The sequence below is a fragment of the Xiphophorus couchianus genome, chromosome 20 (genome assembly GCF_001444195.1).
Source record: "Xiphophorus couchianus chromosome 20, X_couchianus-1.0, whole genome shotgun sequence".
Taxonomy (NCBI): Eukaryota; Metazoa; Chordata; class Actinopteri; order Cyprinodontiformes; family Poeciliidae; genus Xiphophorus; species Xiphophorus couchianus.
Window position 1 is genome coordinate 28,773,124 of NC_040247.1, and position 15,867 is coordinate 28,788,990.

General features: G+C 43.7%; 1 protein-coding gene across 1 annotated transcript; it reads right to left on the reverse strand.

Annotated features, from left to right (window-relative positions):
• Positions 1-864: 864 nt before the first annotated feature.
• znf831 (zinc finger protein 831) lies at positions 865-13,837 on the reverse strand. The gene is made up of 5 exons (XM_028002700.1): positions 13,768-13,837; positions 13,388-13,479; positions 7,814-12,116; positions 4,412-4,632; positions 865-1,986 (listed from the first exon to the last, which is right to left on the reverse strand). Exons 3-5 carry the CDS (start codon positions 12,066-12,068, stop codon positions 1,114-1,116), a joined length of 5,349 nt encoding a protein of 1,782 aa, XP_027858501.1. The 5' UTR covers positions 12,069-12,116; positions 13,388-13,479; positions 13,768-13,837; the 3' UTR covers positions 865-1,113.
• Between the last annotated feature and the right edge of the window lie 2,030 nt (positions 13,838-15,867).

The window sequence follows — 15,867 nt, forward strand, 5'->3', positions numbered from 1 at the left end:
GCTCAAATGGTGTCACAGCTTAGCAAACTCTACTTGCAAATCTGACAACCAGAAGGCCTGGCTAATCCTTGTGATGCTTGTATTTTTACTATTAGCAATACAAGCTCATAATATATTTCCTATTTTATGCCATGTGTTGACAAATAGTGGCTGGTACATATGTGTGCAAAATCAGCTGTTATCAGAACTGTTAATCAGTATCTTGTACTTTCAAGTTTTAGGATATTTTGTGTGTAGGGATGCACCAATTTACTGGCCAGCCAATTTCCTTAATTTTGGGAGAACGGTGATCGGCCGATACTTACGTGTGACGACGATCTTATCTACCTCTTTTAGGCCTCAGAAAATGCTTGAGAATCAACCACTGTCCTCTTCTGTTCTCCCGTGAGAGATGTTTAACTGACAGACCGGCCCACCAGGTCATGTCTGACAGTTTGAAGTTAACATTAGTCACCCAACTGTTGCCAACTCAGCGACTTTCTTGATATGTTTAGCGACATTTCAGACATAAAGAAATTGGTATCGGCCAAATTCGGAATAGGCAGATCAGGCTTTAAAAGATCGGTAATCAGCCAGTAAACTACAATCGGTGCACTCGTATTTGTTTTACACGTCTAGTAAAACATCAGCGTGTGAATGTGTGTGTGTGACCGGGTGAATGACTGAATGTAGCATGAATCGCTTTGGGGACCCCTGGACTTGATAAAGCGTCTGGGCCGCTTTACCATTTACATGTGCTGTCAGTGCTATGTTGGTTGCTGTCAGAAATCCATGAGTAGGATTTGCATTCTCAAGTCTACAATGTGAAGGCATTATATTCATAAAGGTGAGGAGGCATTCAAAACCACCTGAGTTACCAGGAAGTAATATGTTTGGAATCGCAGCTTAATTTACTCTTTGCAGTATTACCACAAGATTACTTTTACAGTCATACAAAATATTTGCACCTATACAAAAGCCATATAAAACAAATGCATATGTGCAGTACTGTTTCTTTTGCCACTGAATTAAATCATCCACTGTTCTTATTTTTCCCTCCTGAGTACTTTGCCTCATAAAAATATACACAGTAGCAAAAAAATTGTCTGTAAAATAAGTTTCTGTCATGTTTTACTAGAGCTCAATGATGAGTTTTCCTTCGTCGTCACTGCTGCTGGTATCTTCTGTGTTGTCTTGAAAGCTTGGAACGGGTCTTACTCCACTGGGCAGACAGTCTGAAGACTGGTAGCCGTGAAAGGACCCGATCATGAAGACGGACTGGTATTTGCTGGTAATGTCAGGCCTCCCGGAGTTAGAGCTCTGACTGATGAAGTCATTCAGTGAGTCCATGGCGTCCTGCTTCTTTTCAGGTTCCAGAAGCAAAAACGGCTGAGATGGAGATTCAGTGATCTGGTTGTCTGGCAGCATTTGGATGTCCTCGGTCGTCTCACCAGTACCTCTGCACTCTTTGGGAACTTGGCTGAAGTACGGAGAGGACAATGTTCTAAAATCTGGTAAGACGCAAAAGTTGTTTTTACTCTCTACAGTGAAAACATCACAGCTGTAGTTACTGGTGGCAATACAGCCTTGCTGAGCTGAAAAACCAATGGCGCCTTTTGTTTGATCTTGACTTGAGAATGACTGCAGGCTGGGCTCAGCACATAAAAAGACACTCTGTGTTTCTGATGTGGAAATTGGAATCGGAGCATCCTGGCTCAGATTTGATTCACACGAGACCTGCATTTGCTGGTTGTAGAGGACGATGCCTCTGTCCCAGGTCTTCTGTGGCGAAGAGAGATGGTTGATTTCCAGTGGTGGAGAGTTCAAAAGGCTGGAATGAATGCTGTTGGCGGGAGTGTCAGAGTTATGTGAGGTGTTTGGAGCTTGACGAAGGTTGGGTTGAGGGCACTCGGACATACAGGAGTTCTTCTGGGAAAGAGACTCGAAATGTTGTTCTGACAGACAGGAGGTTTTAGAGGTATCCATATGAAGGTTTGTTTCTTCTCCCTGGAATAGAAGAATAGAAAGGAATTAGCCTCTAACAAGAACACCAGCATCTTTTCCCCAGTAATTGCAGCAGTGAGGTGTGCAGTTGAAACCTTCAGGACGACCCCGACTCTACCGCAACTTGTCACCAGATCCTAAGCACTAAGTACTGGCCCCGTCCGAGTAATTTAAAATTAACTTTCCAAGTAAAGTTTCTAAGTGAATTTAACTATTCCTTATCCCTCCGCAGATCCTCATCACTGAACAGCTCCTACAGCGAGAACCCTGGTCCTTCTTACTCAAAACTGTGGGCCATACAAAACCTTAAGAGATCCCAACACCATCATAATATTGGGAATGAAACAGTTAAACAGCCTCTTGGTCTTATTTCTTTGGTCCACTAGTCAATTGTTGATAATGGTTCCTTCGTTATGCTACCTCCTTGACTTTATGGCGTATCTCAAAAATACCAATGAACCGAGGACATTTTTCCTTTTCACAAACATATCTGTGTGTAAATAAGTTCGCTCTTTGTGTTGCTGCTCCATTGTTACCCCACGTCTGAGAATCCACATGTATCTTTTGAGATGTTCATAAAGAAAAGCGTAAAGGTCTCTCCATAAAATCTCCCATCATGGCACCACTTCCCTTCAAGAGCCAGAACATTTCATCGAACCCTGCGGTCACCAATTCCTTAAACATTTGAACTCAGTTTCGTAAACACTACAGCTTTGTTTCATCGACTCCCCTGACACAGCTCCGATTGTTTATCTTAAACGGACCTTGAAGAGCAAGTAGATCCCAGACAGTCAGTGGGAGCTAATTCTTAAATTGGTTCAAATTTCCTCCATGTATACAAGACTCAATTTGATCACAATCAAGGTTCTTTCCACAGTATACCACTCCAGTGCTTTGCTGATGAAAGTGTATCCAGCCGTCACTGAGATGTCTAGAGCCAAATATTTGACACTCTCACAACGGTGGTGAAAGGTGACTTTATTCCTGATCCTTGTTTCGTTTTATTCAATACTCCCCCACTTAAACTGCCAAAAATGCATCAACAGCAAATTGATGCATATTTGGCTTCACAGCCCTCTTAGAGACACATCAGCCTATTCAAATGGAAAAGTGCTCGACCTCTTCCAAGCCTTCACTGGCTCAAGGAGGTCTTGACACACGTGAAACTTCAAAATATTACATAGTCTCTTGCAGGTTCTGGCCGGATGTAGGCTATAACAAGATCTGGTGACCTTTTCTGGAATATTTAGACAAAACAACCATCCACCCAAAGTGATCACAGGCCCCCAGGTCAGTCGTCCGCTATGCTCTTTCTTCTGCATGGAACCAAATATTAGTGAAGAAGATTTATAGAAATAACCTAAAAGAGAATTAAATTAAATTGTAGAAGCGCTTTTCTTCCAACGTGTGTTATTTTTTTTTAACTTGAAGTTTGTAAAGCAATCTCAAGAATTTTGATATCCTGGTTCAGTTGCCAGCTGCCTCCCCGTATTATTGATATAAGGAATTACTGGATGCCTCCAAGTGGCATAAATCAACTTGCCCCTGTGTGTGGTTCTGCGACTAAACTGTTTACTAAAGAGTCGTCTTGTGTAATTCATTTTACTACTTTCTACACTGTTTTGACACACGGGCAGGATCATGTGTCTGTTGTGCTGCAACACTGTCATAAGAAGACGTCTGCTCCCACACCGTCCTCAGATAGCAGCATTCTAAATATGTGAATGATTTGTGGACGACTTGAGCTGAAGCTGTAATTAAAACAATAAAATCCACTGGAAGAATTCCAAACTGGAATAAGTCATCTTAGAAACTTGTTTTTTTGTTTGTTTGTTTTTTTTCAAATTTTGTATTTTAAATTTTACAGTGGAACCAAAAGGGGTGGAGAGGAGGGGAAGCATTCATACACTTTTTGAATACATAACCACTTAATACCTGAGTGAAGTTGCCCCCTACCTGCTTCAAATCAGGCAAAAATTGTTGTCAAACATTTGTGCAGCAAAATGTTTTGTTTGTGCCGCTATCACTTTAAATATATTAAGGAATGTTTCCAGAGGTCATGAAAGGTCAACACCCCCTCCCCACCTTCTTCAAATCGGATAAAATTGGTGTCGATCAACTCAATTACGTCTGCGCTGGTTTATGCAGCAAACATTTTTTGTTTTGTGCGGCTTTGGCTTGGCTTTGAAGATATTAATGAAAATTAAAAGGTCACTTTGATTAAGTAAAAGTGGGGGAGCTGGTTGACCTTTTGACCTTTACACTCTAAGCAATTAGTACATTTCGTACACAAACGTTGTCGAGATTTCTTCTAAGAGTGTGTGTTTATGTTTGATTCAGGCACCGAAATAATAATAATAATAATAATAATAATAAAGTAGGACATACAGTTTACATTCAACACATAAGCAGTGATTTTCCTTCTCACCTTACGCCTGCTCATGTCTGCTACAGCCACATGTCTGCTGTCAGACTCTGGTCCTTTGTCAGATTTTGTCAGCCCGTCGTTTCCCTGCTCTCCCAGGCGTTGCTGTTTTCTCTCTGGCTCCCCCTGGTTCTGCTTTGGTCTCCGGTCCGTGCTGTCTGGCTGCACAGGTGTCTCGCCGGGCTCCTGTGAGTCCAGATCCGTCTGTGCTCCGTTCGTGATCCCTCAGGCAACAAAAACAGACACAAAGAAGTTGCTTTTTTTGTTTTTTGTTTTTTTAAGGCTTAAGTTTTACTGATTGAAGGCTTTCAGGTGGGGATCAGGATTCACAACACTATGAAAAATAAATCGGCTCGTTTGGTCATAGTCGCTCGCTGTGACAAACTTTCTGGATCAAAATGCAGGAGCCAGGTTTAATCGTAAGCATACTAGATGTATTCTTTGAAGGAAAAACGATGAATTTTGGCCCAACCATTTGCAATATAAATGTAATATGCTCTATATGCAGACCAGAAGGAATATTTACTTGATTCCTTTTATAGAGCCCAACTATATCTGGAATGGACATTTGAGAGAGTCAAACTCATTTTCATTTTAGGCCACATCTAGATCGTGAATGTTCTTACGGGGCCAGTTGTGGCAGAATATACAGGTAAAAACTACTTAATAAGTTGCTACGCTGCAGTTTTCTCTGGATTCAATTTGTAATTCTTGATAAGTAAAATTTAATATCTTTACACATTTATGTCATTTGGCCTTGTGTAAATAAAAACTAACTTAATTTGACTAATAAAATAATGTTTAAGCACACAACAGTTATCTCGAACTTGTATTTATGTGGCCTTTTGAGCCCCGAAAGTGGTTATGACGGGCTGGTCTTGGCCCGCGGTCCTCGAGTTTGACACGTGGTCCTGGGTAGAGTAATAGTGTTAGTGGCTATCAAGACAGACAGTGGAGGGCACCAGACACAGGATGCACCACAGGAAACAGAAGACAACGAGAGTCAAATAAAGACAGAGCAATCAAAGAAACAGGATGTCGAGACTCTTTCGGACAGCGATGATGTTCAAACTATTCCAGGTCCAGCAGTAATTGGCAACAGTCGATAGAGGCCACAACGCTGATTTAGTTCTGCAGAAGGTCAGATTGCTGTAACCGGGTATCGTCCTGCGCGTGGGGACGACTATTCACAACACCGAGTTGGTGCTCTGAGCACTGGACCGCCTTTGCACACATGCCAGACTTTAAACGGCACACATACACAACCTCATGACCTCATGCGAACCCAAAACAAGACACCGTTTTATGATCCCTGTACATTAGAAATGCAAAGTAATTAATAAAGAATTTGCTTCTATGCATTTTGTAGGTTCCTCAGATAACAAAAAGCTTTAAAGTCTAATGAACATTTAACACTGGAACTGGAAGACATGTTAAATATCCAAAATAAATAAATAATAATAATAATAATAATAATAATAATAATAATAATAATAACGACCAACAGAAACAACAAATACAATGAATTATAAAGACTCTGTAAACAAAATTGTCCTTCAGAAAAATGGTCTATTTTAGACCAAATCACCAAACTGAAGACTTTTGTCATCCAGCTTTTGGGAGAAAAACAGAAAGAAAAATGATAAATCATGCAAATAGAATTACTGTGCTTGTTTTAATTTATCATGCGATTAATCGATTTATAGATGTATTGTTTATTGCGACAGGCCTATGTGAAAGGTCGTCTACCCTTGACATTGTTTTGTAACGTCCTGCCTACAAGAGAAATGTGGGAACTTCAGCAATTACTGGGGCCTGGGAAGACAAAAACAAACTCCCATATTCTGTGATGAAATATAAGAAACAGAGTGTTAGCCCTGGGGATCCCGGCAGCAATCCACCGTCTTTTAATTAAAATAGCAAAAATAGCAAGCAAAAGCTGCTTTTGATTGTTTCCGCCTGCATTCAGAATTCCTGACAAACATCTTAATGTTTGAGTAAAAAAAATAAATAAATAAAACGACATGATGTTTCTAGTTCCTGGGATTCAGGAGCCAGAAAAAGTCATTAGATTGTGCTGCCACCTTGTGTTTGAATGGGTCTTCTACCTAAAAATTTTTTTCAGGAACTGAAATCATCAGTGTGGTAATAATATACAGTACTCCTGTGCTGTTTGCGTACTGCTGGACACCAGGTTTACAGATATTAAATAAAGCAATGGCAGAAAATTCCTCAGACTCGGCCAGATCCACCATGATGGAGGAGATTGTTGACTGAAGACACTTTCCTTTGACCCGTCCCTGATTATTTTGCTCATCAAATAAGTTTCTTTACTCATTTTTACTAAACAGATGCACCATGTGAGCAAAATCTAGATGAAGGTCATCATTTTAACACTGCATGCATTCGTAACTTTTACCTGATACACACCCGTGTCTCCTATGAAACGTTTTTATTTATTTTTACTGTAACCAATATGTCAGGAACGTAAGCCTTTTTAAATTTCTGCTCCCATATATTCAACAGAAAAATTAGGCTTCTTTTCAAACGCTCTGCTTCTTTAATCAGAATTCGGATCATTTGGAGAGGAAGGCTACGTTCACACTGCAGCCTGAAATGACCAAAACTCGATTCATTTTCTAACTTAATGCGACATGTGTCTGATCTTTTCATGACAATTTGAGCAACACAGACAGTTTTTTTTAATTAATTAATTTATTTTATTCAAATTCGACCCAGACTACCTGTCCTGAATCCGACACCTATGATCTTTTCAAATGTGACCTGAGTCTACAGCGGCCAGGTCACATTCCTCTGAGCTGAACGCCATTGATGCTGGACAGACGTCACGTGACTATCCTGCTCCCTGATACGCGCTCAAGTCGGAAGAAAAACAATCACCATGGTGGATGAGGATTAAGTTGTTAATGTGCTGGCTCCGGTCTTACAACTTTAAAATCGTAAGATACGTTCACATTCGCAAACACTTCTTCTTTTTTATGTCTTTTATGTGCAATAACTCTCTGCGTGTGACGTTATTGCGCCCTCTACTGCGCATGCGGAGCAACTTTTGCAGTTCACACAGGAGATCACATACAAGTCGCATATTTGAACTTGTATGGACTTGTATTTAGAAGTGTGAACGACCACGCGAAGAAAAAAAAAATCAGATTTCATAAGAAGTCGGATTTGGGTCACTTCAGGCTGCAGTGTGAACGTGGGCTAATTATCTTCAAACTCTGTGTATGTAATGGCAAGTGACGAACACATACATACTTGCAGTAAGTTGTTTGCTCTGCTGTAGTTATCAATGCACTTGAATATAAAAATATTTCAATAGCATATTCCTGAATTATTTAAGACATAACACTCAGATGCTTAACATAATTAAGCTGTAATTCATACCTGTGGTGGAGCTCTGGAAGCTTGTAACGTCTCCGGGTCTTTTCATGTCAACAGAAGCAGGCTGTAAGTTAAACTGACCGGGAGATTTTTCTGAATGTTCTCTTCTCATTGCATTCTGTATTTCCTGAGGACAATATTCCATCGAAGAAGAGGAATTGTCAGAAAGTTCCACTCTGCTAAGATGCAAGTTTGCATGTTTGAGTGAACTCTGACTCGTGGATTTAGCAGGTTCCATTTGATGACTGTGAAAGACAAATGCTTGTGGGTTGAGCTGTCTTACCACATTGGGGTTACTGTTGGAAAGTTGAGAGACGGATGCATCAATGCCTGCGTCGCTGTTGGCTTGTTTGAGAAACTCTCCACTCTCTGTCCTACTGATTTTGCACGCCAAAGCTCCATCCTGACTGTTCAATACATTTGCGTTACACGAGGCTCCTGGATGTTTCGCTTTCTGTTGGCTTTTGTCCAGAGGTTCGATTTTCATGCTGCTCTGATTTGCTGGACTGGTGGAAAATGATCTCTCACAGATTTTCTGTTGACCTGTAAGCATTTGTGAGGCCATTCCAATTTGGTTGACCCTCTTGGTGGATAAAAATTTCTCCTCGGCAAAAGTGTTTGGAAAGAGAACTTGTTTGGCCTCTGAAGTGTGGCTTCCTCCTGAGTTTTCACCTCTGACTGAAGCAGAGGTTGCCATAATACTGCCTACAGAATTTCGGGTCTGTGTGACTGTGATTAAATGGCCACTATTGTGCAAGTGCCGGGATGGTGGTTGAGGAGGGAAAGATTTGGTGGATGATGCAGCTCTGTAGGCATCACTGTGTTCAGTTTTTTCTTTCACCAGCTGCACAGATTGCGGAGGTGATGCTCTCTCAGAGTTAAGTCTAGATAAATGCTCCTGTCTGACACCCTCCTTTAGATCTTTTGGTTGTTGTTCTCCTTCTGTGGCATTGCTCATTTTCATTGAGTCAAAAGTTTGACTCTTACTCGGGGCACCTTCTGGGGTCACGACTTCAATTTCACGTAACTGTGACAGACTAGGGCCAGACTGACGTTCAATTTGGGGTGCAATAAGAGCCATCTGCTCATCTGATATGATTTGAAGACAGATCTGGAGGTCTGCTGTGTGAACATGAAAAACATTTTGAGCTTGCTGGTCCAATGGCACAATGCGACAACGTACAACTGAGGCATTAGAGTCAACATTTGCTTTGTTTGTGGGGTTTGCCAGGATTGATGCTGTTGACAATTGCCTGTCTCCCAAAGTGTTAGAGCTGTGGTTAGACAGATGATGCGAAAGGCCTGTGATGGTGGCAGCAGATGTCTGATTATTTCCTGTGGGCAAAGACACACTAGGAGCTGCAGTTGCAAGAGGTCTGGGTAAATGTTTATGCATAGAATCGGTTGCAGTTTTCGAACAATGCAACAAAGCGCTGCATAATCCACTCGAATAATCTTGAAAGCAGCTTGTGGTTATTGTGGTCGCTGCAAGCTGCTTTTGCATGGCAGACACATTAGAAGACAAACTATGGGTGTGTTGTGAAGTTTTAACCTGACATATACTTGTAACTGTGCGAGAGAAGGCAAGGTGGTCTTGTGTTTGCATGGATGGTAAGGTGTTTTTAGATATGTTTTCATAAGACGTCACTAAGGTTTGATCACTGGGACTGGGACTACAGTCATCTGTTCCCTTTGGTTTACTTTGAGCTTGCGGTAAGGACACAGAACCAGGTTCATGGGCGTTGGGTAACTTCAACTGATACTTGGGGAGGAAGCTGCTCTTTGAAGCAACAGAGACTGAAGTAGTTGCCGAAGTGCCAATCTGGGAAACATTTGCATTGAGTAAGCATGGCAAAAAGAGGGTTCCTTTGAGCCCAGGAGAATTTGGGATTTCTTTAGCTTGGACATAAGTAAGATCTGTACCCTGTGTAGGTGTGCTCACAGTGACAGACACAGGGTGCTGTGTCAGTGTGTTTGGCGCAATCTCCATCTCCAGAGGGGAAATGATTTTTTCACCAGTTTTCTGCTTCTTCCTGTCAGATGGAACGTGGGCTTCACAAAGCTCTGTCGTGGAGTCAGAATGCTTTGGAACATCTCGTAATCTCCCCGCCTCTGTTCGATTGAAACACTCTGTTTTGTGGACAGGCACGGATCTGGTGGCAGATGAAGGCAATACTGACAGAGACAAGTGTCTCGTAAGTGGAGCCTTAGCAGAACCATTTGTTGAATGAAGGCAACATCTTTCTACATTTAGATCCACAGAAGAGACAAGGGAGAGATTGGCCGAGAGATGGCCTGCTGTTGCACTGCTAGTTGAGAAGTTTACCGTTGAGCCCGATCTTGTTACTGTTTCTTTTTGAAGCATGGAGACCCTTTTCTGTACACCCTGAGCTGCCTCATGAACCAGGTTTGTCAAACATTTCCTGCCTTTGAGAGCAGTGGAATCACCACTTTTGTCAGAATCATAGAGCTTTTTAAATGTTCCACCCCCATACATGTACCACTTGCTGTAAGCAAACTTCTGTGCTTTCTTCCTCCGGAACTTTCTGCTGCCTGGCTCTCCAATAATGTCACTGGCATCTCTGTCGCAGCTGAGACTGCCGGTGCATGCCTCCTCCACAGATGAAGTTGTGAGGAGGCTGTCTGTTGTGTGGTTGCAGTCTATGGCTGTCTGCCGAACTAGTGGGCGGTGAGAAGACGAATGCTGGTTCACAGGCTTCTTCAATAAACCTGTTGGGTTGATCTGGCCAGAGCTTCCCCTGCCGATGTCTGTTGCATAATCACTTTGACTGGAGGAGGTTGGGCTGCTTCTGTCGGGCTGCAGAAGGGTAACGCTGAAAGGGAGTGAACTGCTGCGCGTTAAAGGGGTATGCTCTGTGGTAGAGGAGCACTGAGTGGGCACGGAGTTGAATAAACCAGACTTGGTGTGTCTCTGCATCCCAGTATTCTGGGCCGGGTTTATCTTTATGTCAAAGTGGAAGGAGTCCTTGTAGGTGTATGGCATGGGAAGGTCAATGCTGCCCTGCTTTGACAAAACAGTCTTTCTTGGCCTTACATTTTCAAGGTGCTTGTCCTCCACAACAGCCGAGTTATCTGAAATCAGCTTGGATATCCGTTCCTCTAGCCTCTTATGCACCTGCTCTCTTGCTGCGTCCTTTTCGTCTCGTCCGCCATGGCCTTGTTCTGAACATAAATGTGTGTTCTGGGTTTCTTCAAGATGCTCCCTGCTAGGTTTAGAGAGGGAATCCACACAGTGTTCAGGTAAGACACTGCTGGGACTTGGGTAGTGGTCGCTGCTCTCGCTGAAGCCAGAGTCTGTACTCTCATGACTCTGTGATTTCCCTCTGGACACAGATCTCTCCCACTGTTTGGAGAACAGGGTGGCTTCCTGCCTCTGAAGCTGGAGATGCCGACTGATGGTCAAAGACTCTTTTGTATTTTCTACCTTCTGTTTATCCCCCGAAACTGTCAGTTTGTCACTCCCATTTGTTTCTGCTCTGGGAACCGTTGGGCTTGTCTCGCTCTGTTTGGAACTTTGAGTCCAAACAGCAGGAGTCGGGCTCTCAGTAGCACTCAGCGTAGCATGCTTCTCCTCGCTGCCCAAGTCTTCGCATTGCTCATCAAGAGACAGACTGGAAGAACAAGTCTCTCTCGAGCTGGACATGCTGTCCAGGCTGCCCAGGTTGCTCTGCTCTGACTCGGATGATTGTCGGGCATGTGCCTGAGTCCGTCTGTGTTTGTAAAGGTTGCTCTGAGTCTTGAAAGACACTCCACAGGTGGTGCAGGGGTAAGGTCGCTCCCCGGTGTGGCAGCGGAGGTGCTTCTCCAGGACACTGGGCTTCATACAGTCACGTCCGCAGTGAGGACACACATGTTTGCCCGCAGACTTGGGTTTGGCTGCAGGAGTTGGAGTCGGAGTTGGAACTGGAGCTGGAGCTGGAGCTGGAGCTGGAGCTGGAGCTGGAGCTGGAGCAGCAGCTGCGCTCAGTCCCAGTTGAGGCTGCAGTCCACCGGAGAGATGCAGAGTCAGGAAGGGAAGCGTCTCCTTAGAGTAGAGAGGTGGCATGGCCAGATGGAGTGCATTTGCCTCTCGCGCGTCTGCAGGGGTTTGAGGGAAAGGCTGCATCGGCACGGCAGGAACTGTCTGGATGTAAACAGCCGTTAGAGGTGCCTGGATGTCCATCCTTTTCTCTGCCTGTGCTCTGACAGAGCCGGTGTGCACCGGAACACTCGACAGTGTCGGCTTTCCGGTCTCCATGGCAACGCTGCAGCTGTCGTGATGTACCAGCGTCGGGTCTCTAATTACCTGAAAGATAAGGACATTTGTTTTTAGTCCTTTTCTTTGCCTTTGCTCAAAAGGGCTGGTGAATTTATTCAAGCAGACTGCTTTAAGTCTCAAAGTGAAGACAGCAGCAGTGCAATGTGATAAAGCAGCTAATGAAGACAAATATGCAGAATCGTTCGGGGCAGACGGCAAAGCCAGTCTTCATTTCACATTTTGATCAAATCTAGGATGTTTGCCACACATGTCCAACCATCCTGCAGCACCCCAAGCAAAAATACATCCATTTGCTAATTACATCACTCTGGTGATGAGTAATGGTAACCATGATTGCAGAGGGGAGCGCAGGCATGTTGGGTCTCTAAGTGCAGATGTGAGGGGATCCAATGAGAGACAAGTTGAGAAGAGAGAGGCAAACATGAAGTAAACATATTGAAGGTGGGCATGTGGAACAACCCAATACTCTCTCGAACATTAAGAAACCTTAATCAAAACATTAGCTGCTAACATTAGCTGCCTGCTCCAGTCTGCAGACTGGCTGATGCGTTTCTGATTTTATCAAAGCGTACACGTCTCCCACATGGGAAGCATCAGAGGGCATATTAGGAGGAGCGAGTGACATTTCTTTCTGTTCCAGTGTGGCGGGTTTTAAAAACCCACAGCGGTACAGTTGGCATGGAGCTCAGCCTTTTGTTGGCTGTGAAGCATGAGCACGCCCACACTGCATGGAGACTTGTGTGGTGTTGTGTACAGAGGGAAGTTTGCTTCTGATCACATTGAACAAAAAGCCCTGTGTCCATAGACTTCTCTTTCTGTCATTAGTCACAGTACGCAGATGTGGAGCCAAATGTGCTTTCACTTCCTTATCACCATGTAAATCACCTCGTATTGTTTAAAGTGCTGTAGCAGAACAGAAGCGAAGCGTTGCAAAGATTTTGTTTTGTTTTGCTTTGCTTCCATCTCTACAGTGACTTTGAATCTTGGTTTTCTTTTGTGGAATTATTTTACAATCAGCTCACACTCTCCTCCGCTCTGGCAGTTCAGTCAAACATTAGCCAGCATTTGTCAAATGAAAGTAAAAATATGGACTTTTTAATCCACTGAAACGAATAAAATTAGGAAGGAAACAAAGAAAGAATGGAAGAAAGCCCATCTATGCTGCTGTCAGGCAGCGCGAGCAGGAATAAAACAAAAACAAACAACAGTACACGTAGTGCCTAACTGTGAGTGATAACTCAGAAGAAAACAGAAAGAAAAAAGGAAGTGCAGGAAACATTTAGGTAGAGTTCACTCACCGCCCTGACTGGTGACAGAGCCCTCTACACAGCCTCATTCTGACTGCAGCCGCTTGCTTCACGTTCCTCTCCAATCTCATCTTCTCTCAGCTCTGTGAGAAGAACCGTTTCTTGTGATGAGGAAGCGGAAGACATGCAAATGAGAGCGAGAGAGAAAGAGAGAGAGAGATGGAGAAGATGCAAGCTGGTATGGCAGAAAGGAGGAGAGTCCTGGGTGGGTGTGCTGGCTGTCAAACAAAGACTTCCGGAGGATAAGTTGAAGTCAGAGATTGCACTAAGAGATCAGCTGGACCGCCAGGCTCATTAAAAGAAAAGTGTTTGCAGTGAAATGAAAGCGGGAGCTGCTGGCGGAGGAAGTGCTGCAACAAAAGCCAACTTACCCTTTCGGAGGCTGACTTTTACCATCAGCAGTTTGAGGCAGCACCTGACTTCTCTCTGCCTCGCATGCTCACTCTCCCACCCACTGACTTCCACCCACGCGCAGAATCTCACACACCGACACAGACAGAGGAGTGAAAGTGCAGCTCGTGTTGATGTGGCTGCACACGTGCAGTTCTCATCCTTTCTGACAGAGAACAAATGGATGCGTTAAATCGTTAAAATGATCTACCTCCAACCACAATCCCTCTTATGGGTTTTTTGTTGTTGTTGTTGTTGTTTTTTTCTTTGTTTTGTAGGGGTTTAGAGGTTAACTTTGCACACGCTCAAAGAGCTGGCTTTTGTTTAAATGAATTTGTTATTTGCGCTGGCATTCTTATTCGTTAATCTGCTGCTAGTTTAGTGAGTAAGGATGATTGCGGAGCAATCTTACTATATTGATCATTTGTAAACAGATTATAAAATGTGTGGGTTTTTTGGGGGGGTTTTTAAGCAGTTTTACTTCAGCCTTTTATGAAACAAATTTTATCTATGAAAGAGCCAAAAGAAAACAGCCCAGCTAAGTTAAAATCCGAACTGCCAATCCAATCCAGATTCACAGGGTAAACGCGGAGAGGCAAAAACTCTGAAGACTGGAAGACTTCAAGCTGAAACTGGTCCAGAATGGACCAGTTTTGTTGAGGGATTTACACTCGGGTTGTTTCATTCTTCAATGTTTTTGTTAAATGATGTTTAAGAAAGCGAAGCAATTAGCGCAACAACACACACCGTACGTACGCCAAGAGCATTGCAACAAGAAGGGATGGACTGCATGAGGCGGAGAACAAAATGATGTGATTTTCATCGCGCCACTATAAAAGCCTATTCAAGCACTTTGGCCCAATCATGAAGGGACTTAAAGGTGCAGAATGTAGCTTTAATTTGTATATATATACACTCATCCATCCATCCATCCATCTTCTTCCGCTTATCCGAGGTCGGGTCGCGGGGGTAGCAGCTTCAGAAGGGAGGCCCAGACTTCCCTCTCCCCAGCCACTTCTTCTAGCTCCTCCGGGGGAATCCCGAGGCGTTCCCAGGCCATCCGAGAGACATAGTCCCTCCAACGTGTCCTGGGTCTTCCCCGGGGCCTCCTCCCGGTGGGACGTGCCCGGAACACCTCACCAGGGAGGCGTCCAGGAGGCATCCTGACCAGATGCCCAAGCCACCTCAACTGGCTCCTCTCGATGTGAAGGAGCAGCGGCTCTACTCTGAGTCCCTCCTGGATGACTGAGCTTCTCACCCTATCTCTAAGGGAGAGCCCAGACACCCTACGGAGAAAACCCATTTCGGCCGCTTGTATCCGCGATCTCGTTCTTTCGGTCATGACCCAAAGCTCATGACCATAGATGAGGGTGGGAACGTAGATCGACCGGTAAATCGAGAGCCTCGCTTTTTGGCTCAGCTCTCTCTTCACCACGACGGACCGGTACAGCGGTATATATACACTGCTCAAAAAAATAAAGGGAACACTTAAACAGGTGTTTAACACTTAAAGTGTTCCCTTTATTTTTTTGAGCAGTATATATATATATATCTTTTCTTACGTATTTGTTAAAACTGTCACCAGGTTATGACAGTATGCTATGAGACAAATCATCTGTGAAATGAGTCTCCTCCACCTCCTGCCTGTGCTGCTGAAGAAATTCACCGCTCCCGAGTCGTCCCAACCAAAATCAACCAATCAGAGACAATAGGAGTGTCTTAGCGCTGTCAATTAATCTCATGCACTAGCTGCTAAATGTGCCCCAACTCTGGATAAGCAGAGAGAACGGACGGACTGATTGATTGATTATATGAGAGGACCAATCAGGAACTTGGGAACACCCAGACAGCATCATTTCTAAAGGTCATTGACCTCCATGGGAGGAAGGATCGTGTGGCAAGTTCCTTCAGTCAAGTAACTTCAACCTAGCAGTTTTTAACAAATCTTGTTTTTGAGAGTTTCGATCCATTCATGACCTTTGTCAATCAAAGTACAACACAAGCCTTAGTAGTGGACGTGTTGCAACATGTTGAGTAAATTCATAGAATACAAGGAAAATCATTGTTTTTGGATTGTAGCT